Below are 27,096 nucleotides of genomic sequence, written 5' to 3'. Positions count from 1 at the left end.
ACTTAAAGATGATAAAGGACTGAAACACACACACACACACACAAACACACAGACACAGCACTCTCACATGCTGTGTAATTACAGCATTCAAGCATTACCTGCACACTAGCAAGGTCAGCTTGAGAGACAAGGAGAGAGCAGGGGTACGTCTAACTACCATGTTCTCTATATGAAATCACACTAAGTGGTAGTTTTAAAAGGTGTCATTGAGTGCATTTACACAAACACATACACACACGGATTCCTGGCTCACAGTTTATACTGTACGTTGCATCAGGTGACATGAGGGGTTGCACTGTTTGTGTGCATTTCCGACTCAATCAGAAAAGCAGATAAATATTCTCGGCATAACACAGCAGAGTTTTGGGCTTGCTCTCCCAGATAATATCACTATATCCCAGGTTTCTTACTTGGCTTTGACCAGATAAGAGATTATCTGTGTTATTGTGAGCTGCATGAGCCAAATGCTGAATGCAGAGAATCCCAGAAAACAGCATCCCGGTGTGTATGTGGATGCAGTCCTGGTGTGACAATTTGTCATAAGCGTATACAGTTAGCTTTGTTGAAATGCTGAATGTATATATCAAATTCCAAACTGTCGCAGACAGTTTTAACCTGCTGAATACTGCGTCTCAAGAGCTGTGAAACCTCCTGAGTTAACTGTACTGATTTTATTTTTTTATAGCTGTCACAGTCGGTGCCAATAATTAACTTCCTTATAACAAGTTAGTTATCCTAACAATAAGTATTTCTTTGCTCCTGTGCTGTTAAAGATGTATATTTGCTCCTGTTATGTTGACTAATAGACATTATTAATGGGTTCGGTATTCGGTTTGATTCTTTATTCAGACCTCCCAATTTTTCTCCATGTGTTGTTTTGCTCTCAACAGCACAGCAGACAGTAGATTTATTATCATGATGATGGAAGCAGACCTCAAGGGTTTCTTAAATTACGGGTCAGGAACCCAGAATGAGCCACAGGCCTGTTTTTCTGTGGGTGCCCACATGTCTGGAGAGCGTTTTAATGAGCCCCCAGTACAAGGGTGAGTGATTAACTTTGATGCAAGTCCCAAGCTGAATGAGCTGAATGATCTTGTGGCTGATGACGTTCAAGGGTCAATCCTTAATCCAAACATAAACAAAGTATTAGCCCCACCGTAAAAAGCTACAGAATTTTTTTCTCCCTCTTGTCTTCCTCTGTCTGCACTGCTGTTCCTGAAACAGTAGTTAAAGCTTTGAAATTGGGAGTAGGTTAGTTTTCTGGCAGGGCCACACACAGCAACATTGCTAGTGTGATTATAGGTAGCACAAAATTGTTAAAAGTGTCAAGTTCACTTCTTATTTGAACTTGTTCATCTATTTGTCAGAAAAGTTTCCTCACTCTTGGTTCAAGGGTTTTGGCGGCTCAGGGATTTCGAAATCAGAATATTTCTGAGTTTCTATCTATAAATGTTATGATGATGAGCATATGAGTTTGAGACTCAGAGGCTGGTTGGAATTTCGTCTTGTTGTCCTTTAGTAGGCATAAACACATTCTTGAATTCCAATAGGTGATTAATTAGACATTTTTTTGTCAGTGCTGACAAGGTACAGTTAGTGCAGATTATTCTCCATTGCAAAGCACTGAATATATTTTGATGTTAACGTTGTAGGCAGCCAGTAGTTCTTATTCTCTTCATTCCAGTTTGAAACTCTACCTGCAGTCAGCTCTGAGTTACTATAGATATGTATAGTAATCCATCACTAAGAAAGCTATGTCATGGATATATGGTAATGCAGTTGAACATATAGATAGATTTTTGATTTTTGCATTTTTTCCTTTTTCTTCCAATTAGATTATTTTCTCAAGTACTGCTGCGAACTCATCTGTTGGCCTTTTCATTTTTAGACTGTACACCACCAATGGTGTGGCTTGCTGCTATTTTCCCACTGTTAGATGTTTTAGAAGTTATAGCAAATATAGATCCAGTGTCCTCTGCACATGTACCCCATCCAACCATTAAAAGTTGTTAGAGTGTAGCTACAAGGGCGTGATCCCTCATTGGCTTCCCACCTGTGGAAACTGACACCGACAGAACGTCCAGGAAGGTCACATTCAGTGCGGCAAATGATTAAACGTTGTTCTCAAGCTTGAAAAGCCTGAACATGAACGTCAGCCAGAAATGTACAAATTTGCGTATTGTTTGTCTTCTGGATTTGAGTTTCTGACAGCACAACTCATCAGTACATTGCTGTTTATGTTATACTGCAAGGCCTGGAGTCTAGACTAATTTGACATGCAGCCAAGATGGAAGGAACTGAAATAAGGACTAAAGGAAGGAAGGAAGGAAAGAATGGAAGAAGTGAGTAGAGGGAGAGCAAAAGGAGATGGAGGGAGGTGACAGCAGTGGCAGTTACTAATTGTGTTGATGAAAACCAGACCTCCTCTATCTCTCCTTCACATTCTCTATCCTCTATGCTCCCTCTCTCACTCTCACTCGCCATTCTCTCTCACTTTGTATCTCTCCCTCTCTCTCTCTCTCTGAGGCCAAAAATAATGAGGTCACTCCCCTCTCAAGGACCGTTCCAAATAAAAACCCTCTGTGTCTCTCCTCTCTCTCATTCCATCTCTCTCTCACTCTTTTTCTGTCCACATCCTGTCTTCCACGCGACAGGCCTGCTCCTCACTGCACCCATATTAGGGCATGCACTGTCTCTCTCCAACCCTCCCCCCTGCAAACACAAAGAGGTTCCTAAGTGAGCCAATATGTCTTATTGTTAACGAAAAGGCAAACTCAACAGCTTTGATCTCTCTCATTGTGTACACGGGTTGTGCGCTCTGCTATGTGTGTATATATACCTCTGCTTATGTAAGGATGTATTAGCTTGTTTAAAAATACCTCTTTGTTAAAATAACACGCCTGATACAAAGACTTTTTTTCTGTTCAGTAAGGTCAGAGGCCAGAGTCTGTATTATTTTGTGCTGTGTACCAGAAGTTTTCGTGAAGGACCATTGCAAATCTACCTGAACCTGAGATGTAGAGATTCATATTTTGAAACAGGACCATTATCCAAAGGAGACCTGAAGAGTAGCAGTTCACAATCTCCACCTAGCCGGAAAAATCTCCTGCAGTGATTGATGATGATGCACCACAATCAGAGCTATAAGTCCAGTAAATCCACTCTGGCATTAGATGTATTGTCACACCATCCCAAGACCAGCAACAAGAAAATGGGACCCACTAGACATCCTCGGTCAAATGTCACTTAATAAGAACAAAGCAGACCTGGGGTGATCTCTACTCTGTAAATGTCTCTTTAGACTTTACTCTGTTCTGGTTTGTATATTCCTTTACCGTCCTCTCAGACCATTTGAGATCATCATCCTGATGACCATATTCGCCAACTGTGTGGCCTTAGCCGTCTACATCCCCTTCCCCGAGGATGACTCAAACGCCACCAACTCCAACCTGGTGAGTAATACCAGTGTTTTTGACTGCTTTAGTTGAATATGTTTGCTTGTTGTTTGGCTGAGTAGTTGCTGGTTTAAGTAACTTCTTGGCTCAGTGGCAATTTTTTTTTCCAATCCTGGAAGATAGGGTGTCTTGGTTTTTGTTGCTGTGGTCTGACACTTGATATTCCTTATCTTGACTCACATGTTAGGTGTGCCGGTAATTATTCAATATAATTATTTAACATTTCATCAGCAGATTTTTCTGGTAATTAAATATTTCTAAGCAGCATATCATTTGCACATTTCCAGCTGATTCCACATGTGTGTGTGATTTGCTGCCATGAATCTAACAGGCAGTAGGATATACTGTCGCTGTGACTGGTTCATGAAGGTGAAAGACAAGAAGGGTGGAGTCACAAGAGTGAAAGGCAAAAACAGTGGAAGAATGCCTGTCTTTGAATAATACCCTCTTTGTGAATCATTTGCTCTTACATGTGATTGTTTGGACACAACAGTGTCACAGTCTGTGAGTATGACGTTCCACTTTAGACCCTGAAGACAATGGAGGGTTTCATTTATTCTGACTGAGGACTCTTGAGTTGTAATAGAGCCATGTGAGTTAACTTATTTAGGATCATTTTTTTTTATGTGTCTTTGCTAGTGTAGTTAACAGAAGGGACAGATAGGAAACATGAGGAGAGAGAGAAGGGGTTGAAGGGGCCAGATTCGAACCATGGACGTTGTGGTTATATTCTGTAACCATTCTGCCACCAGAGTGCGTGCAGAGTGCATGTGAGTTTATTTGATCAAAGGTCCAGCGTCATTCTCTTGTGGTCAGAGGAATATTTTTGGCTAAGGAGAAAATAGCTGTTATGATTGAGAAATTGTAAGCCCTTCTGGTGGACTGTTATGGCTTGTTTTGATTGCGTAAAGACATTGATTTTGTGGTTGCCAAAATGTCATTCAGTCTAATATATTAAATGTACCATAATTTAATATATTTCAAAGTAAAACAAAAACATCTCGCAAAACAAAGACATCTGTTGTGTTAAAACTCAGTTTTTCTGACTGCTTGTTGCCAAACTTCTTATCTAATTACCTAAGTCTGGCTGCTCACCAGGATGTGAGTCTGTGTGTTTATATAAATCAATATGATTACGTGTATCTATACAATTCAAGTGTGTGTGTGTGTGTGTGTGTGTGTGTGTGTGTGTGTGTGTGTGTGTGTGTGTGTGTGTGTGTGTGTGTGTGTATGTATGATTTTGCAGATGTATGCCAGTGTATTAGTGTGAGGAGGACACTAATCCCTCCGAGGCCATGTAACATCTGTTTCTTTCTTTCTAAGAATACTTTACTAATTCTTGAGAGCTCATTCTCTACTATGGTTTTCATATTGCATGTGTATTTTTCTTACCTTCATAAAGTTACTTTGGACTTACTGTACATCTGTGAGTGGAGAAATAACATTTGTTTTCATTTGTTTTAATGTGAATCTGCCCTCTGATTTTCCCTTCAATGATACAGTGTCAGAGCAGGTGTATGAGTCAGTGGAAGAGTAAACAGGACAAAGGGAGGACAGCTGTTTGCATCTTCTCAATCTGTGCCCATCACTCACTCTCTCGCTCCCTCTTTTTTCTCATCTCTCTAAGAAATTCTGTAGGCGGCATACATACATCACTTACATTACTTTTTACTGGTACCATAGAAAATGTAAGGCTTTACAGATCCAGTCTGAGTGATTACATTGCAGTTCATGTATTCTTCAATTTCTTTAAGCTCTCTATAAGTTTGATGTCTTTTCCACTTATGTTACCCATCCTTTAAATCATGTCAGAAATACCAAAATTACCAGCAAGAACCTGCAAACAGTAGATTTCACACAGTCAGAACTGAAAATACAGCTTTGACTTCCAAGTAGTCCCAATTGAAAGCACAGAAACAAATATAATGAATATTTTGTTTAAATAATTACTCTTCTCATGTAATATTAGTAAGGTGAATCATTGCATTAAACATACTTAGTGTGTAGTTTACAGTCTAGATTGGATAATAGCAACAAGTCTTACTGTCTCTCATTGTCTGTCAACACCATGTGGAGAATTTTAATGCCACTCTTTTTGCTCTTTTGAAACAGTATACAGCACAAGGCATTTGCATGCAGACACACACACACTTGCATGAAATATTTGGCCTCCTAATGGCCTCCTCCTCCTTCTATTTTTGCAGGATTATTTTGGACCCTACTGGTGACCCCCCTAGTTAATGAAAAGATACAAGACACACATGCACTCACACACAAACCTACTCACAACCACCACAGCTGTGGTCAATTAGTTTTATAACCTTCTGACAGACAGGAAGCAGTGTACAGATGCACCAGAGGCTTAAATATACGGTTTAACCATGTATCTGTGTGTGTGTGTGTGTGTGTGTGTGTGTGTGTGTGTGTGTGTGTGTGTGTGTGTGTGTGTGAGAGAGAGAGAGAGAGAGAGAACAAGTTTATTTGTACAATTCTTGTGTATGTGTGTGGTATTAACAACCATACAGAAAGACAAAAAGAGGAAGGGGAAATGCTGCCCAATTGTCAAACTGATCAATGCGACTGAGGCATCAGACTCTGATCTGGTTTGGATCAGACACAGTGTTTGCCAAATGTGTGATCCCACAAAAAACAGGGTCTACTCCCACATTATTAATGACATCGTGCAAAAAAAAAAGGCATGCATACATGCGTTGTATGATTAAATATTGCCAGTGCGCCATGTAGGCCAGAAATATGAATGTATTTATGTATTTTATGATAAATGTACCATACCTCCATACCTGGAGCAGTTCTTAACTGGGTTACATCCCACTCCAACATTTAGTTTCAACTCAAAGTATTTTTGCAGCTTTATAAGTTCTTGATTAATGTACACATACAGTATATTTCTCAAAACTGTCTTGTAACCCCACCAAAATGAAAACATCACATTTAACATTACCAGAAGTGCGTCTTTGTTTTGTTTGAATTGTTTCTGCAATGTGCGTTCACTTTGACAACTGACCTTATTCAGGGATTTGATTGTGTTTGCAAAGCAGTAATTAAACCCAAGACTGTCAGAATCCATATTACTTCCCCTTGTGTTCCCGGGGTGTCTATTTTGATTCTCATTATATTCACATTTTAGTCATTTAGATGATGAATTTATCCAGAGCTTTATGTAGTGACTGTTTTGCTTAAGGACACTAACAGTCTTGATGGAGATTTGGGAAGAATGAACCTGTCACCTTACTGTTAAAAGTAGGAAACTGAACATTACACTTACACTTATATTAAGTATTATTATTATATTATTATTATGTGAAGTTATTTCTTCCAGTGTCATTGTTGCATTGTTGGTGCTACAAACTGTGTGTTTGAGCCACAGGAGGTCAAACCTCTTTTCATCCTCTTTCATTCTCTCTTTACATTTTGACAAAAGTGTTATTTCACACTTTTGTGTTATCCTCACCCCTTGTTGAGTATTGTTGTCATTTGTTTTCTCTTTGTCATTTGGGGTGACACATTCTGCTTAGCCCGCTTGTGGTTTTGTTATATCATCCACGCAGTTTTTATTTTGTTGTTTTTAACATTTGCAAATAAACCACAGGCTTATACAAAGATTTTAGGCTCAAAACAGCTGCATCACAACTGTAGTTCAGTATCTTGATGATGCTCTTGTGATTTACCCCTGACCCTTTGTGTAATAGAGCATTGAGTGTTAGAATCAATATGGCACCCCTTGGCCCGATTTGCACAAGTCTTTCTTATGTAATACCAGAGATCTGTTGTATTGCTTCCAGTACGAGATTGCTATTTCTGTCGGCATCCCATAGTGTGCTGCTCTGTCTCCTTGACGACATGCCCAATAATAGCAGCGGGAGAGGTTGTCATGGATATGGTAACCGTAGTGATGCTCCTCATCTGTCCTTGGCTACAGAGGAAAGAAGAGTCGGAACCAAAGTCTGAGAAAGTCTCTTCTCTCAGGGAGGAAATATATGCTGCACTCTGGCTCGTTCAGTTTCAGCAACATTTTGAGATGAAAACTAGAATGTGAAGCTTGAGTGAGAAACTTTTCTTGGCTCCCTTTGGTTCTTCTATCCCCCCTTTTTTTTCTTTTCTAGTCTGTTTCTCTCTCTCCCCCTTCATCCCTTTTTTTTCTCCTTAATCACTTTCTCCCTCTTGATCTCGCTTCGTTCCTCCATCTAATCAGATCAATATGGATACTTTCAGATTGACAGAATAATGTTGCCATAACCAAGCAATTAGCTAATCAATACACCTGATTAGACACTGATTGATGGAGAGGCATGGACACACACACCCTTACACACAAACACACACTTTAGACACCAAATTCCCGAAGCAATAATGAAGCTTAATAGGATTCATTTTGACTGAGGTCTGAGATGATGTGTGTGTGTGTGTGTGTGTGTGTGTGTGTGTGTGTGTGTGTGTGTGTGTGTGTGTGTGTGTGTGTGTGTGTGATACTGTGTGTGCGCATTCAGGTCTAGTTGGTTTATTTGATTTATATATCATGTGCTTACTGTAAATTTGTAGAGTATCAGCCATATTTGCATGTCATTGATCATTTTGTGTTTATGTGAGTTCATGGCTGTTCTCGCTGTGTGATGAGGTGTATGTGTGTGTCAGCGGTGGGTGACAGGGTGTGCAGTGTTAGATGAATTAGCTGCTGGCTCTGCAGTAGGCGTTTCAAATGAGCACCTTTAAGTCAGTGAATCACCTCTTGGAGGGTAATGGACCTCACAGCAACACACACACCTACTCGCTCTCTGTGTATTATTGTTATTTTTCTGCCTTTTTTGTACACACAACAGCATTTGGTCATTTGTTCAGATGTTTCAAACAACTTGTGTTTGTGTTTCCTGACAGGCGACGTCTTGTGTCAGTGTGAATTTGACTATATACCAGTAGTAAACCTCAGGGTGGAGTGTTGGGGGGGTACAATGCAGTGTTTTCCACATAGGTGATTGCAGTTAGTGTCCTGTCACCTACCAACGGTCTATAGTGGGTTCTTTTAACCAACCTAAAGTAGTTTAACTAGGCAGATTTGATTCAAATATATTCCAAGTGATGTTCGGTGATTTGGAAATTTTCTCCATCCCCTGATTCGTGCTATTCGTATTTTGTATTTACAGTACAGTCAACACGCAGGTGATTTCCATTTAACTAATTATGTGACTTCTAAAACCAAGAGACTTCAGCAGTTACAATACATAGTAGGTGTGGCCTATTCAAAGTAGGGTTGTCAAAAACATCGATACTCAGATACTAATCGATACTGAAAATTAAAATATAATATAATAATATAAATTATATATATTATATATAATAATATAAACAAGGGCTGTAGCTGAATACATTTGCATGTCATATATATATTTTTGCACTACCTCAGACAACCCAAAAAAAGTGTTGTCATTGATGTTATTGTTTGTATTGTTCTAATTTTTATTTAAAAAAGGGTTAGGGTTAGTGTTATTTTTTCTCCCCGTGGTATCGAAAATGGTATTGAGTATTTTCCTGGATATCAGTATCGAATTTGAAATTCTAGTATCAGGACAACCCTAATTCAAAGGGGTATGTACTCCTGTTGATCAGTCTCATTCATTCAGGGTTGTAAAAGCATAAAACAATACTTATTTATATATATATTTGTATTTATAGCAACTGTATTTTGTTGTTTAGGTTGAGATTATTGGCCAAAGACAAACTTGTTTGCCCGCTTGTTTGTTTGTTCATATTTTACCTCAGAACTGGCCTCTGGGTTTCACTTTGGTCCCAATATGTTGAATTTAATTAAATTGATGAAATAACCTGAGTTTAGATTCATATAAAGATTTCATTACCCATATATTGCTCCAAATATTGTCTTCTGTCTATTCTTGAGTCTCCACATGTCCTCCTGCTGCTCTTTTCCTCTCCCAGTCCTTTCTGCTGTAGAGGATCAAGTTAACATGCTGTTCCTTTGGGTGCTACTCTGCCAGTTGCTAGGAGTGTCTATTTATAGATGGAGAGGAACGATCAGCATCTATCCGTATATTCACTTATCTAAACAATGTTGGTCTGTGTTTTCTTGTGGTGATGGTGGTGTGTGACAATGTGTGCACATGTATGTGTATGTGCATGTCTATCTGTATGTGCATGTGTACATGTATGTGTATGTGTGTATATTGTGTGTGCAGCTCTGAATAGACACGGTGGAATGCAGTCACTCACGGTGCATTCGGATAAGGATGTGGCTGTGTGTATATGGTTGTGTGTCTGATGGTATATGGGGGTGTGTGAATAGTTACAGTGGAATTTGATGCATTTATTAGTATATTACATTTACCAGTAGCGATGAATATGTGTGCACATATGCATTGAGTATATAAACAGACAGAGATTAGCATTATTTACAACAGTATTTTTCCAGGTCTTATACACATCAGCAGGCGCTGTCACACAGATGGGAAACTTCAAATCTCTTGCAGGTTTTCTTTAGTACAACAAGTTCCAACTATGCTGTAGCCTGGGGAGTCATTATTTTGAAATTATAAATGCTGTTCCCCTTTTCTGCTCCCAGAGGAAACAAGGAATACCCCAGTTACCATTTGTGCCAGAGACATGGGTGCTTTCCAACTCCAGACTGCTGTTTGCTTTTTTCTCCATTGTACTGATTCCTTAGTGCTGCAGAGCTTAAGAGTGATTGAAAATGACCCTTAAACATTGGAGAAAAAAGAACAAAAAATTATGGCAAATTATCTTTCGTGTAAATAGCTTCTCTCTTTTACCAGCACATCTTTTTCAGTATGACTTATTCTTCTCTTCTCTTTTAATTCTTTCTTATTAAAATGGGAATCAGTGATGTCTCCATCAGAAGGGTTTAATAGATAAAAAGCCTTGAATTGTTTTGCATAGGGCAGGTTGTTATTGCTCTTTTGTGTTCGGTCATATTTATGCTTTTATCTACTGGTGAAAACAAAGAAATGCAGTTGGCAGTATTCTAATACTCGAGCTAATTGCCATGCAGCCACATGGAAGAGATAATGGATTGTGGTTGTTATGTTACAGGAAACATAAAGCCACTTTTGAATCACTGTACCATTACATTGAACTTTTGTTTTTGTTGAAGTGATCAAATCTTCTTGCTTTTTGTTTTCACTCTGTTTTTCCTTCTCACTTTTTTGAAGATCTTCATTGGCATGGTTATTAAAAAGAAACAGTAGGAATAAAGTGTAATATCTTGTTAACTGCTTTGGTGATATTGCTGTATAATTGTTCTGGATTGAAACTATACAAAAGCATGAATTTGTGCATTTTTCACTGCCCCAGTCTGTCCCTCCCTTCCTCCCTGTCTCTGAGTCTTTCTCCTCCTTTCCTCACGCTTCCCCTCCACCTCTAATAAAAGTGAAAGATAAAGACTCTAAATGATGGCAGCTGTGGCACCACATTCATTACAACGCCATTTCCTCTTCCCTCTCTCCTCCTCCCTTGCTTTTTAATAGTCCCATTTTGGTGATAAAGATAGGGAGATTTCCACACAAACCTCCTGACCTCTCCCTCTTTCTTCTCTTTTTCTTCCACTTTCTTCACATACATTTTTTATCTTAAAAGAGAAACCAAGAGTAACCATGAGTGTACTCATGTTTAAGTGTGTCTGCCATCACATGTACGTGTGTCTGCCAGTCCAAACATAAAACAGCATATCAGTATTTTTAGGTTTTTGTGAGAATGCTGTCCCAGGCATGTATTCCATGATTCCTGAACAGATTCTTGGAAACTGTCCCATCTAACGCCCCCTGTTTACTGCAAACCTGCCTCCCAGACCAATGTGATTTTGAGGCTGTGTTTGTATATATTTGTGTTTTTGCATTTTTGTGTGGGAAGAAATATATAAGATCTTTGGATGTACAATATATGCATGTGGATTTTGTGTGATGCCGCATTGGTATTTACCAAGTGACTTGGCAAACAAGTCATGTCAAATCAGGTCAAATGAGCCTTATGAAACTAAAATAAAGTTTCCTTAATGCTGACGCCGAGGCAAGAATTATTAAGTTTACATGGCTGTCTGAACGAGGCTACCAATGCAGAGGTCAATTTTTGATCATTTGTATGAAGCTCCAGATGTGCCAGTGGTAAAGGCGAGAGGCCGTGAGGGAGAGAGAGAAGAGAAAGAGATGGAGCAGGATATTTTTACTGAGCTAAAAGTGTCCACCTCTGCCTCACATCGACCCACATTACAGCTCCCACAGAGCGCGCAGAAAGAAAGACAGAGTAATGTCTCTGTCCATCACTGAAACTCAAAGTTCTCAGTGCAACCAGACCACAGGGAGCGGCATCAGTATTAATGTCCCCATTTCAATCAGAAACATTTTCATCATAGTTTGCTTTTATGGTAAGTACTGTTGACTCAAGCTTAATGGCTCTATTCAAAGGAGCTTTTCTGCCCAATCGGGAAGCTAACTCATAATGTAGTCGTAACTGTGCATACGGCAAAATACAGATGAAATCATAGAAGTGGATAACTAATAGCCCATGGATCAGCATTAAGTACAATAATGAATGGGTGATCACTGGGGTAATGAGTGATGCGTTTTCAGATTGCTGTGCAGAGGTTAGTGTCATATTTTAAATTCATGGGGAAATTTGCATTCAACCCACCCAGACTATTTAAAAGCAGTGGGAAGCCGCAGCACTCTCCACTGGTCAAGGACTATGGCAGGAGTGTAAGGCTGTCACTGAGAAGGACGGCACCCTCTGCGTGACTTTGCTCTTTAGATTACATTTTATAAACCCCAGCAGAGATGTGACAAAGTTGCAGCTGTAGCTACATTTGCATCCTCTTGCGTCACGCCTATTCTGTCTTCTTGTCTCCTCTGTCAGTCATTACACGCCTGTGATCTTTCATATGAGACCATCGTGCAGACCTCATTCCACTCAGGTTTGCTCATGCAGGGGTGTTTTTATATGCGCAGTCCTCCTTAATATTCTGCTCCTCCATAAGCAAAATACTAATATATAAATGTAATATCTAGTGTGGAAATTTCATCATTGTGTATTGTGTGAGCATGTGTACAAAGGAAATGGAGAGAGATGTTGTTAAACCCAAGTTTTCATCTACGTGGAGGAACTGTATACATGTACATTATTCTGCTGATGCCACTGATACTAAAAAAGCTATTTCTTCCGTTTAATTCCCCCTCTCTTGGTCACAGTATGGTTGGTGTTCAGCCTATTGACTTTGTACTGGAAAATCTGAGCTTTATGTGTATCACCCCATCACCGGCATCCCAGTATTAAAACACACACACACACACACAACACATGGCATATACAGCAAACATTAGAGCCATGGCAACAAAGGTAATGGGAGTGCACAGTAGATCTCTGGGCAAATTAGAGTGGCAAACAGGTGTAATGTGTACTCTGTGTAATGTGCATGTGTGTGTGTGTATGTGTCTTTATCATTCCAGACTAATATTTGTCCAGCCATAAAAGCCTGGTGTGACATAAGCATGGGAGTAAAGCAAACTGCACACCAGCTTCTTCCAGCTAAAAGGCCCCCATCAGTCAGCCTCCACTGAGCTTAATGCAAAAGCTGTCAGTTAATTTCTGCAGTACTAGAAACTAAAAACTACTGAGCTGCAAAGATTGACATTTACGAACAGCAGGAAGAAGCTGATTTGTCAATAATTGACTGACAGCATTATTATTTTTTGCAATTCCAGTAATGTACAATATTAAACTGTTGCTGCTGTAACGTCCTGCAATCACGCTCCTGCTTTTTGAAGCTCTCTGGTCGCTCTGAGATCAAAGACAATAAGCGCAATATCTGAAATCCCATCCAGTGCAGAGGCCTCAGCTCGCTCGCTTACTGAATTAATAGGTGATGCTATGTCGCAGTGTGTACTGGTTCTGTTAGGGAGAACTAGCAGTCATGTTGGTGTGGTATTCACTGACATTTAGCCATCTGGTCTGGGATCTGGCAGCCACACACAAGCTTTCTCTCCCTGTCCCCCTCTGTCTCCCTGGTATATACACACAGACACACGAGGTGATGGTTTACATAGATGTATAAACTGTGGGTTGAAACACTGGCTGTTGATAAGGTGTGTCACTATGATGCAGAACACTGTAGTATATGTGTGTCTCTGTGAGTGCGTGTGCACTGATATTTTGTCTGTGTGTACTCTTGCTAGTGTGGATTGTGTGTTTTTCCTGCATCATCAAAGGGCCGGGTTCCCATAGAAACAGATGTTTCCGTTTTCTTCCTCGGTGGCAACATGTGACAGACTGTTTGTGTGTGTATGTGTGACATACACTGGAAGTATTAACAGAGGGACACATGTGTTTTAATTAAATACAGTAATGAGGTGAATCCAGTTAAAGGCCCTTATCCCTTATTGATCTCCCCTGATTAAATCTATAGCAACCACAAAAGGATGAGATATAGATAAAGAGAAGCGCATAAAGGATTCTTAAACTTTAAGATAATTGAGATGTGGATTGTGCAAAAGGGGCTTTATATCTTAATATCGGAAAGAAGTTCTTTATATTTTGTAAATTCATCATTTAGACCCACCTGACATGCACTCAGCAGTTCCAGTATTTGTTTTGATTTTGCAATGACTCATCTACAGTGTAATAGTGAATTTGCATCAGAAGATAAATATCACTTAGCTTTTCCTTGTGGGTATTTATCGTTCATTGTTGAGAGGCTGGCCGGAGGCAGATTGGTCATGATCAATAAAGTGGCCTTGCTCATACTTAAAGTAACTGCTTCCAGCCTAAATAATGATGCTTTAGGATGTTCTATCCAATTAACTACAAATCAGATAAACTTAACATGTATATCAACCACTTTCAAGAGCATAATTAGGATGTTTTGAAAACTTTTCTTCTCTTGCATTTAAGGGAGCACAATATCAGGACAGCAAATCACATCAAACTGTAAAAGTACATGGACATTTCATTGAAGTTAATGTTGTTTTGGTTATTTAAGAAACCAAAAAGGTTGGAAACCACATGCGCACTAAACATACCAAACCTCAGAAAACAGGAAGTTTTATGAAAAACATTACACAGTTCACACAGATCATGAACGTAGTGTGTTTGTTCTTTTCTTTATTTATGTTACCACTAACTAATTGAGACTGATGTAATTTAAATACAAAATCAACTCGTCTAAGATAGCAGATAGCATGCACCAGAACATTAATAATACATAGCTAAATATACACTAAGTCCAAATATAAGAGGCACAAGTGATGACAAAAGCTTTAAGAGTATTAAGAAAGGCTTTCATTGTCTAGTTTGCCAAACTAAATTCACATGGCATGACTAACATGGCAGCTAGATGTCCAGAGCAGTGTGTACCCTCTATCCAGGAGTGAGGACAATGTGTATAAGTGTGTGTATATATCCATTAAGCCATAAAGCTCACATACGTTATGTGGCTTTAGTGTCAGTTCCTGTATTTGGATAATTGATGACGCCTATTTTTGCTCATTTCCAACTATTCTTTCTCTCCACTGTCTTTCCTCTCATCACCTTTTCCTTTCATGTCCTACTGCTTTATAGGACAACTATCAGGTGTGTGTGTGTGCCTGTGCGTGTGCGCGTGCGCGTGTGTGTGTGTGCATGTTAGACAGCAACCTCCCTCCGCTGCACCCCACACACCCTCCCGCTCCTGGGAGGTGACCCAGTTTCCCATGATCCTTTGCGGCTGCTTCTGCTGCGTTGTTGCCGTAGCGATATTGCGAGGTCCTTTAATGCCGACTGTGACTGTGCCATGAATAATGGATAGAGAGAGTGACAGAGTATTAGACGGAGGGAATGAGTGGGAGGGGGGTGGGGTGGGGGTAACAATAAAAAAGGGAAATATGGGGAGAGTTGGGATATGAAATGAAGAAATATGGAGAGAGAGATGAGGTACAGATTCATAGAAATTGATGAAGTATGAAAAGAGAGAAGTGTAGAAATGGAGGGACAGAACTAGATAGGATAAAGCGAAATATTTGGAAAAATTAAAGTCTGTGCTGCTGTAACAGCTATAGTCAATTCACTACTAGTGATTTGGTGTTTGCACAAACTTAAATTGAGTCATTCGATTTGTTCAAAGATCCCACTAAGTAGGCTTAGTGAAAAACTGTTACTTCATGGAAAACAGTGCATCTTTTGCAGTGCCACTACTACATTGTTCAACCAATAACATCATCACAATTTTTCTAATAATCCCATCTCGCTGCCAGTCCTATCAAATCATATTGTCCTTCTCTTCACAACTAATAGCCCTAGATTGATCGCTTCCTGTCTCATGTCCTGCCCCACCATCTTTTTCCTAAAGGACATACTGCACATCACATTTAGGAGGAAATGACAACGTTTCATGAGACCATTTAGTACAGTGCTAAACATGAAATGTTACATTAAAAAAAAACCTTGTCAGTGCTCTCTTGTAGACAGAGTCTGTAATGTTAATGTTAAAATTACCTCAAACATGTATATTTTCCCTTTCTGCCTTACATTTCTAGTTACTTATTGGAAGCTATTTACAATGATACATGAGTTAATATTGGGGTATATATATATATACATATATACATATATATATATATATGTATGGGTCAGGCTGATTTATCATCTCTAGTTTTCATACAAATTAAATTAAAGTTTGTGAAAAGATGTTAAAAATGTTCATGTTAAATATGTCTTCACAAATGTTTTGATGGCTAGGAAATACTTAACTACTATATAAATCACCATTAAGTATGTATTGAAGAAGAGGAATATATAGAGATAAGATATAGTACAATCAAATGAGAAAACCACTATGTTCTAATGTCTATATAAACAAATTCTACTCATAGCTGTGTAGCTTATGAGAAATTGACCCTTTTCAGGTAGAACAGGTAGAAGTGGCCCAGAGGCTGTGTAGTTTAGTTTCTTTGTAGTTGAAGACCAGACATACAGGTTAAATAGGTCACTATACAGTCAGTGAGTCAAACATCTAACATGGCAATAAAGGTTTGGGGACATATTTGTGTGTGTGTGTGTGTGTGTGTGTGTGTGTGTGTGTGTGTGTGTGTGTGTGGGTGTGTGTGTGTGTGTGTGTGTGTGTGTGTGTGTGTGTGTGTGTGTGCTTTTGTGACCATTTGTGTAGCTTGTAGTTAATCTCTGTTACTGCTGACTGCAGCACACACCTGTTGATCTGCACTTTAGCTGTCACTCTCTCTCTCTCTCTCTCTCCTCTCTCTCTCTCTCTCTCTCACTCACTCACTCACTCACTCACACACACACACACACACACACACACACACACACACACACACACACATACACACACTGGAGCAGACACATACACACAGGGGCAATGTAGAGGTGGCTGCCCATTACCTCTCTGCCAGAGCTGTCAATCTTTGGCTGGCATTGAGTTTGTACAGCAGAGGGTTCAAACACACACATACACACACACAGCTCTCTCTCATTGGCTGCTGTAAATTATATATTTCACTTCATCTAAAAGGCTTTAAAGTACCCACAGAGCCTCTTACTTCAAAGCAGTATGTTAACACAGGCATGCATACATTTTGCTCAATAAAAGAAATGAAAGAAAAAAGTACAGCATGTAAGCAACCAGCCACATGTCTAGCCCCTCTGTTCTCCTCTAGTAAATTTTCCAGGATGTTAATTGTGCATGCACAATTCTGAAGAGCCAGCTGTAAAGCTGTAATGACTTTCTAGTTTCAAACCAAGACCTCTATAGAGAAAGAGGGGATAGAGTGCCACTGTGACATGCAGGTTCTTGTTTGACTTAAAAGTGCAGCTCAGTTTCACACGGATCTCATCCACCATCAGGGATGTGTTCATAGATCTCATGTTTTAACATCTCAACATGCTTCCCACATGTCACGTTTCACCATTAAACCATCTATGTTTGATACTCTCACAACTCAAATATCTTTTTTTTTTTTTTTTTTTTTTGTCTCAGAAGTGGTCATTCATTTAATAAATGACATTTGATTGGCAAGTACACAAAAAGGTTAGTGAACTGCATCATCTATAAACTGCCAGTTGTCTGTTCATTCACCACGACAACCAGCAGAGCTTCACAGTTTGAGTTAGTGACATAAAGTAAGTTCCTGTTTTATAGATTCCTCCAGTTTCACAAGTGAACCTGAGTTCAAAACAAGTTGACTGCAATACATGTGCCACACACACACACACACACACACACACACACACACACACACAGACAGAGTACATGATTCAGAAAGTAAGGCGGTATATGGCTCCACATGTTAGCTATTAGCCTTTCTATTAGTCTCACCAAGTCTGCTTAACAAGAACTTTGATGTGTGTGTGTGATTTTGGGGGGGGGGGGGGGCAAAGAGAGAGAGACACAGACAGAAAGACACCAAAAACAATTTGAAGACTTTCTTTTTTGCTTTTTAAATACAGTAACTCAAATTACCTGTATCATTTGAATACAGCTTGATATGATGTCCACCATTAAGATGAGACTGTAAACACTTTGTAAAATGAGCAGTTCGTTACAGTAAGTCACTAAGCTGCAGATGCATTGAGGATCTCACTTCTGACTGCCGCAGTGCCACACTGAGCATTTAAGCAAACCTCAGATGAAACATGAATAAATTTTGCAAAAGTCCAAATCATCCATGTCCTGTCTGCGGTCTGTTTTAATGAGCTCTTGCTTCTTGTCTTTCAAGCAGGCTGTGTTTCTCTGTGTGTGGAGTGGCGTCTTGGTAATTCTCTGTCTTCTTTCTGACTTCACTGTAGTTATAAATGGATACAGATTGTTTCACAGCAATAATGACTTTGCAGTGAGATTCGAGCCAAACTTTTATGTTGCCAGGCAACTCGAGCGACACCAGCAACCGTACATGGACATTTAAGTTTTTATATTTGCCTTTGACTTCCTATCACTGACTTTCTTTCTTCTCACACTTTCAGTGTTTTTTCAACTCTTTGTCTTTCAGTCAGGTGTTTTCTGTTTCTACAGGTTCTCTTTTCTTAGTCTTTCTCACACTGTTGTCTTTCCACCTCAAAGACTCTTAAACAGTGTCACTTTCTCCGTCTGCTCGTTATTCCTTCTTTTATTGTTTCTTTTTGTTAATCATTTTGTTAGCTTGCCAGTTAAAGCGTGGAGTTATAAGGGCAGAAAACTTGAGAACAAGAAGAGAGAAGGGAAAATGTGAGTGAAGTAAGGACGGAGGCATAGATGGACAGATAAAAATTGATGATGAATTGAATGAATTGATTAGTAGGACTTCACATTATGATGCAAGGAAGAGGAAAGACATGTTTACACTGTACTGTGCAGCATATACTGTACACTAGTAATCACCTTTGGTCATGGACTATAGTTAGTCAATACTGCCTAGCAACCTTTGCTCTTTTTCTGTCTTTCTTGCTCATGATAAAGTCACCAAAGAAACAGATTGGCCGTTTATAATTCCAGTCAAAGTCTGTATGTGCATGTAACAACGAGAGTAAATTAAAGGTGTTGATGCTATATACACTTTTACTCCTACATGTTTTTCCATTTCTCTGTTGCTACCTCCCAATTTTCCTTTCCTCCATTCGTTTTTCTGTCTTGTAGAGATTTACATGCGGTCTTGACTAGTAAATTTTGTCCTAACCTGTGACCATTTTGGAAATAAGAAAATTTGTTCATATACCCAAGTCAAAAATAAATCTTTGCATATGAATTTTTCATGAACAAAGCCAAATCACTTCATGATAGCCTGTGCTGGCTATAAGGCATTGTATCCGGAACACCTCTCTTTCAAGACAACTCCTCAGTTGTGGATAGGGGTCAATAAAAGTTGTAAGCAAATGAATGTCCTTTTAATGAGTGTATTCAAAGGTCTTCAAGTAGAAACCAAAATGTTTCAGCGCAGTAACCTCAGTTTTGGGGCTGATCTTAGTTTCAGGAAATGTTTAAACTTCCCATCTTTGGCAGTCATGTAAAGCAGCAATCCTGTTTGGTTCAATCCAGTGTTCCAGCTGATTATCACTGGCATAGCTATGAAAGGAGATGCTTTTCCCAGTAATTATATAGCCAAAGGGTATCAGGGTAAGATGCACATGAAAGCATGCTCCTTCTCTTTTCTTTCCTCCTGCTCCTGTCTTCTCCTCTCTCTGCTTCATATCTCTCTTTACTTCTCCTTCTCTTCCAGCCTTGCTCTTTTTGTGTCTGCTCCCTGATCTAATTAAAATGCCATCTTCAATTCACTGGTGAGCCCCCTCCCTCCTTCTCTCTGTGCTCTGCTGCAGTGTAAACACGCTATGTCATATTAAAAGTCTGAATCCGCTGTGTCATGATTTGGAAGCTTAGCGGCTGATCCGCCATGTTTGACAATTTGACTGTGCCATGTTAACTGGGACTATGGGAAGTATTTTGAAGATATGCTATCTTTAGGCATGCTTAGGGCCATTATTACCACCATAGAATTGATCTGGAAGTGTTAGCAGGTTTACATCATGTTGAAGGCTGCAGCTATGGATTCAGGTCCCACTTCAAACAGATTATAGTGTGTATTCCTAATAGTTGTCCTTTCCAAAATGGAGGTCTTAGTAACACAGACCTTCTGTATCATGGTGTCCTCTCCATCTCTAACCGTGTACTGCATTTTTGTTTGCATCTTAACTGTCTCTCTTATTCCTTTTCTGTCATTAGTCCCTCATGCCCCAGTCTCTGGTGCCCCTTTTGCTGTAAAAACACACATCATCACACTCAAGTAAATGTGTGCAGGAGAAAGTGCTCAAAGAAAAAGTCACCGTCAGATCAAACCACACATACACAGACACACCAACTTCTTCACCATCCTGTGTCGATCTGCTGATATCTCATCTGCTCCTAATGAAAGCTGACAGATTGACAACTCGACGCAACTCCCCTATTGGTCCAGAGCTGTGATGTAACCTTGTCTGTGTGTCCCCTACATTGTTGAATGAGTGTTAAACTCTAATCTAATTCTAATCTTCAGTGACTTCGAAGTCAGATTTAATTATGAACTCAAACACTTAGACACAGACGGATTGAAATGCTCGTCCACCCACATCCACACTCAAAGAAACGTACAGTATGATACTTCACGATTTATGATCCACACAGAAAAACTGAGTTATGTCATTTCAGATGATTGACCACTCACGCTTTCTCCAATAAAACTTGTATTCTGGCAGCAGCATAGCTAGCTACTTGGCTTACTATGAACTCTACTAGACCATTAGGTCTCAGCGAGCAATGCTAACAAAGTGTGGAAACCATTTGTCAAATAATTGATCTCTCACTATAGAAACTTTTTTCCAGAAATCTGCTAAAAGGACTGAATGTGGGGGAAAAATCCCAGTTGTATGGGATATGGGATTAACTGGGAAGGCATCTGGATAAAAGGAAATCGTCATGTTTTTGTAAGTTATCTCTCACTTCTGTCGAATTTCAGTCTTTTCTGTCTCACTAATTTTTCTTGTTTCCCTCACTCTCTGTTTATCTCTCTCTCTTTCTCTCTCTCTGTCTCTCTGTTGCTACCTGGCAACAAGCTGGTTTCCTTGGTGATGGAGCTTAGTAGCCTCACATTTGCAGAAACGGGGGTGTGTATGTGACAACTGGTACACACAGAGAGCATGCAGCAAACGCATGCTCATACTCATGCATGCATACACATGGGGAGAAGCACTTCACTCACGTGAACACACAGAAATGAACACTCGTCCACATACAGCCTCCTCTTAAATAAATTAATAATTCAATGATTTGCCTGAGGTAATTCACTGTTTTTAGAGTAAATATAATGAAAAGAAGACTGAATCAGTCAAATACATCACCAGTATTAATGAAATAACAATTACAAATCAATTTAAGAAGTCGTCTCTATTCAATTATTTATATAGAATAAAAAATACACATGTATGAGGACAACCTGTCTACATACTTTAATGTACTTTTGGCATGTAGTTGTTTTTCATTGTTTGGGATAGATCTTTTAGTATCAGTTAAGGCAAATCTGAATCCTACATCATACAATTATATTTTAGACAATATTGTGCTTTCAGCTTGCCTCTTTCCTGTTTTAACATGACAGTGATCCTGTGCATAAAGCCAGGTCCGTAAAGAAATGGTTTGCTGATTTTCGTCTGGCCCTGACCTCAACCCCGTCTAACACATTTTGGATGAATTTGAAAGGTGTTTGTGGCCAGGCTTTATCGCCCAACATCTGTACCTGACCTCACTGATGCTTTTGGGGCAGACTGGGAGCAAATCCCTGCAGCCAAGCCTTGTCAGAAGTTTGTAAGCTGTTACAGCAGAATAATGATATCCATTAAATAATCACATATGGGGGTTTGGATGTTCAAATGCTTTATCTGGTTGCCCGCATACTTTTGATTGTACGTACTGTCAGTGATATCCTTTCTACTTCTGTGGTCTATCACTGCACAGTAATCAGCAACATACAATGATGCAACTAGTGGTCAGCAACTGCAAACAATAACTATATATACATGAGTACTATTTTAAAATTAGAGCATACTTAACACTGGCCTCTGGTTATATTTCTTTGAGCGGTTTATGACATACAGTCAGTTTTAAAAATACACTCAATAAAATAATCAGTTATGAAATAACATGCTGTCAATTTTTTTAGCTATTGTGTGAGTTCTGCTTATATGGTGTCTGTCTGCCTTCCTCTTCAGATTATGCCCCAGCATTGCCCTTTTTTTATTGCCCGAGAGGTGTGCTGCAAATTTTTGAAATTGTTAGTCAGTGTATAAAAGAACCATGAGAAATGATCTCCCTCTGTGACTTTCACACTCACTTTTAGGTTGTAGTCACAAGGGAGACAGATGGGCTGTGAAGAAGATGGGTTTGGTTACACTGTGTCCGGGAGAGAAAGGGAGAGATGTTTATCAGCCACTCAGCAGCTAACACCACACACACACACACACACACACACACACACACACACACACACACACACACACACACACACACACACACACACACACACACACACACACACGCGCGCGCTTTCTCAAACTGTGGTGGTGCAGCTCTGTTCTGTTTACCATGTTTGGAGAAAGAAGGTGAACAAGTGACACAAAGAGAAAGGGAGAGAAAGAGAGAGAGTCTCTTCGGTGTTAAGATGACATTTTAGTGAGTCAAAAAGACAAAGAGGGATGGAGGGAGGAGTGCAAGACAAAGAGATCATCTTGTCTCTGTAAACTCAAAAATTCAGGGCCAAAATTTCAAATGAGCTCATATGAGTGCAAGTATTTGCACTCATACTCTATTCTAGCCACTTTAGTATTTGTAATTACATGCAATTTCAATTGGCAAACACAGGCGACTTCATAGCTAGTGCTCTATTAAAACATCATACGATGATACCAGCCTCTACAGCTTTTCATAAGTGTCATTATCTTACACTGGCTACTCCCTCTCTAATTGTCATCTTTGAGCTACTTGACTGCTCGCTGTGTGTAAGTTAATTGGAGAGGCCTATTACTATGAGTCTGAAAGAGGAAACACTATTCCAAGCCTTATTCAAACTTAAATGTGGACTGGGCAATATAGATTCAATAATATGATATTGCAAGTGACAGTAAATAATGAAACTGAATGTGGTAAACTGTATTCTGCTATTATATATAACATCTAAGCAGACTTTTTATACAGGTAAAACAAAAACTTCTATAATTAAAACTTTCATTTTAACATCAGATTTTCTTAAAAATTATAACATGACTTGATGAACAATTCCACCAAAGGTTATACTGGGTAAGTTTGAGTTATTTCCCAGTTGTGCAGGGTTCCCACTAGAAAAAACGATTAGTTGATGCCGTAAGTGCCCCCACCCCCCACCCTGATTGGGTTGGATCTCATCTTGTGATCAGTTGAATAAGTAAATGAGAGCTTCAACAATGCCCAACAATCATTAAACATGTGGTATTTGCTGTGTGAAATAGAAATTCAGCTCCTTTTCATAAAAAGCAGAAGAGGTGGTCTTGCATACTGCAGGAAACAATGCACTACCGAAAATGCTGGTGCTCCGGTGATTGAAGTCGTAACCACAATTAATCCACGAGAACAAATGTACTTGTCCATAACAGTGAGTGTTTTATAACAAAAAAGGCAAATATATTAGCTCCTGGATAATAGATATCTAGAGGCTGGACGCTTTTTGTCATTTAAAAAAATAATATAAGCAGCGGTAGTGGTAGTTTTCTGTGGCACTATAGTAGCAGTTGTATTAATAACAGCAGTGAATTGAACTGGTTGAGAGGGATCAGGTGAGATTTCTGTGCGAGGGTGGCTTCGACTCTGAGTGGCCTCGTCTTCCTCCGCTCGCTCCTTAACTGGTCCTCGTATCACAGAGAGGCTAATTGGAGAGGAATTTACTCAACAAGTCTTAATGACATGCTAGCTACAGACACAGAGGGCTCTCTCCTTCAACAGTAATGAGTCAAACTCTCAACACGTCTCAGTGTCTTGCTCTCATTTACCTGATTCTTAGTCAAACAAGGCAGTTTGTTAATCGCTCACAAGTAGACAGCAGAATACTGCAGCTTATGGAGCAGATCTGGACAGAGAAGAGTAAAATGAAAATGATGGAAATATTTTCATGTCATAATTATACACATTTTTATACTTTCACAAGAGGAGTGCAACAGAAAAGGCAGGTGATCAAACAGTACGGCCATAAAACATATTTTTTTAAAAGGATCTAGAGATTTACACAACATATCAGTGAACTGCAATCACATCAAAGATATATAGCAAAACCACACCACAAGCAGAGAGGCACACACAAAACACGTCTTTTTCTTTCTCAGTGGGTCACTGACCTTGGCAGAGAGACTGCTTTGATTGGCCATCTCCCTGTGGTCTGTGTGTGGCATGTGTGTGTTATATGTGTGTGTTTGGCATGTATGGACCTGTAGGCCATGTTGTTGCCCTAGCCTGGTGTTATAGTCCATCTGTCTAGGCTGCAAGCCAAACAGCCCTCTCTTCTCACTCTCTAGTGATTTCATCATGATGGTTGTTGAATGTGTCTGATGGAAATGATACAGCCCTCTGGTGGAAATCCACTCCTTAACTGAAACGTGCTCACTTTAGCATGCAAGATGGATCGTTTTCAAGTGAAGAATTGGATAAAACATTTATTTGTTGGGGGGATTTATTATTTAACATTTATTCATAGAATTAAGGTTTGCCAGGCGAAACACATCAACTCCCTGTTCGTCTTCCATTCCTGTGGCCACCGAGTCGGCACACAGTAACAGTTGGTGGCTAAGTGCCTTGCTCAAGGGCCTCTCAACAGCAGTTATACAGCAAATGGAGAGCCTCTACTCTTTCATTTTGCAGCATAGCTGAGAATTTCAACAGTTGGCTTCTGCTTATGAGCCCTCTTCTCTGAGCTTTAGCCAGACCCAACCTGTGAGCCACACAAAGGACTAGAGATTAATTAACAGCAGCCCAGTGACTGATTGACAAAGTAAAATGTGGTTAATTTAGAATCACACTATTCAGTGTACCATAGGTTTGATTTAATGATATCACATGACTTAATTTCATTCACAAGTGATGATGAATTCAGTTATCTCTAAAGTTTTACTGTTGAATTTTTATGTAACAGTATCTTTTATTTCTGTCTGATACTGTAGTTTTGTCTCACCCCTGAACAGTTGGCCTGAATTTGCCTCCTGGTGACCACCACTATGGGAAAAACCACAAACCACAAACCTTCTGTTTGATGTATACTGAGGTACTGTAGGCCGTGGTTATAAGGCACTGTCTGTGTGTACAAAGCTATTCCGTATATTCTCATTTACCAGGAATGAAGTTGAAGCTTTACTCATTCATTGCTTACTGAATGGTTGCTGTCTTCGTCTACTTCTTTCTCTCTCTCATTTTCCCGGTCACTGGCTTCAGATTGTGGCAGGCAGCGTGGTAGTGTGTGTGTCTGCGTGCTGTGTGCTTTGCTCAATGATTCATCTCAGTGGTTAACTTCTGTCTGTGTTGGACCCTAACCTCTGAACTGCTCTCTCAGTCACAGAGCAAAGTGCAACATCATACTGACAATCAAACATACACACACATCACACAGTTATACTGCCATGTGCAGGCAGTATTTTCCAAGATAAAGATTATATTTGTGTTGCTCACTCAAATGCATTTGCCCCCTACCTAAAAGATTTTTATTTATTTATCCTGCATTGATTATTTCTCCCTCCCAAACGTGTCTGTGGACATGCAGTAAGTGTGGATTGATTGAAAAGTTTATGATGCATTCCTATGCAATTGTACAGACCAAAGTTGGTTTATGAATATAACAGATAGGTGCTGCACAAAACTATCAAGGTGTGTGACGTGCCTGTGCTTTCTGTCAGCACATGAACTTTCTACCAACCCACCACCACACTGAGAAGAAATCAACCTGGGATAGATGCACAAGCATCCAAACGTGTACATAACTGTGTGAGCAAGAGAAAGCTTTGAAGCTTTGAAAAAATGTCCACTGAGAACACAGAGGCATGTTGATCATCAGAACCTACACATGCACTGACATATACATTAGTATATTCACATTGACATACAGTTCACATTCATGTTAGACTTACTCTGACGCAGCAGTCAAGTAGGGGCACTTTGAAGACATCACATATTTTTCACGGATGCTTTCAAGTATGTGTGACTGATTGTGTGCTTGTTGTGTTTTGAGTGTGTGTGTCTGAGCGTGCATGCTGTATGTGCAGTGACCTATGTGAATAGTGACTGTGTGTGTGACCAGTTGTTCCATCAACTCCTATTCACTGTCACTCCTCTTGACTTCCCTCTGTTTTGCCCAAAGGGCATAAAAACTAGTCCAGCAGACAAGGCTTTACTTCATGTCTTGTTATATAAATGTAAGCAAACACTTCCTCAATGACAAAAGAGACTTTCTTCCTGTCATTTGTCATCTGCGCACATCTTCTCTCCGCTACAGTTTGCATTCTTGTACAAAAAATGTTCCTATTTCTAAAAATACGTTTCCACAATGACAACCGTACTTTTGAGGGGTAGATTGAAGCACCTGAAATTCATCAGTGCAGACCAATGATCTCAGATCCTCAAAAACATTAGTTTTTAAGTAAAACTTTGTAAACAAAGGATTAAAGATGAGTCATAAGTCAACTAGAAACCCACAATGCAGTTCATTTTCATTGCCAGCAATCATTTTTGAAGCGTAGGTGTGAATTTTTCTAATGGTAGATATTTCATTTTGGAATGAAACTCAACTTAGTGCTGTACAGTATCAATCATCCTTCGATCAACAGAACTTCTTATACTTTTAAAATGTTTCCAGAAACTCTCCAGTTGGCTTCAGCAAAATCCTTTTAACATAATTTAAAGCTATGCGGAATATGAATATCAGGACATTTCACTGCCACATTTTACATGTTATTTTTCCTTCACCAAAAATGTAGCCTTATCCCTTAGCAACAGGATAAATGGAAGTCTCTTCAAACTGGTGGTCGGCTTTTTCAGAGATCACGCACAGACACACACACACACACACACACACACACACACACACACACACACACACACACACACACACACACA

General features: G+C 39.6%; 1 protein-coding gene across 1 annotated transcript in view; it reads left to right on the top strand.

The window, feature by feature from the left end:
• cacna1c (calcium voltage-gated channel subunit alpha1 C) overlaps window positions 1-27,096 on the top strand; it is a 187,018-nt gene that overhangs the window by 62,928 nt on the left and 96,994 nt on the right. The window contains exon 3 of the mRNA XM_022749122.1: window positions 3,347-3,452. Coding sequence (XP_022604843.1) covers window positions 3,347-3,452 — 106 coding nt within the window. The remainder of the gene's footprint in view (window positions 1-3,346; window positions 3,453-27,096) is intronic.

Source organism: Seriola dumerili, unplaced genomic scaffold (genome assembly GCF_002260705.1).
Source record: "Seriola dumerili isolate Sdu_G_001 unplaced genomic scaffold, Sdu_1.0 BDQW01000138.1, whole genome shotgun sequence".
NCBI lineage: Eukaryota > Metazoa > Chordata > Actinopteri > Carangiformes > Carangidae > Seriola > Seriola dumerili.
The sequence above is the reverse complement of the archived record's forward strand: the minus strand, read 5'-3'. Positions and strand labels throughout refer to the sequence as shown.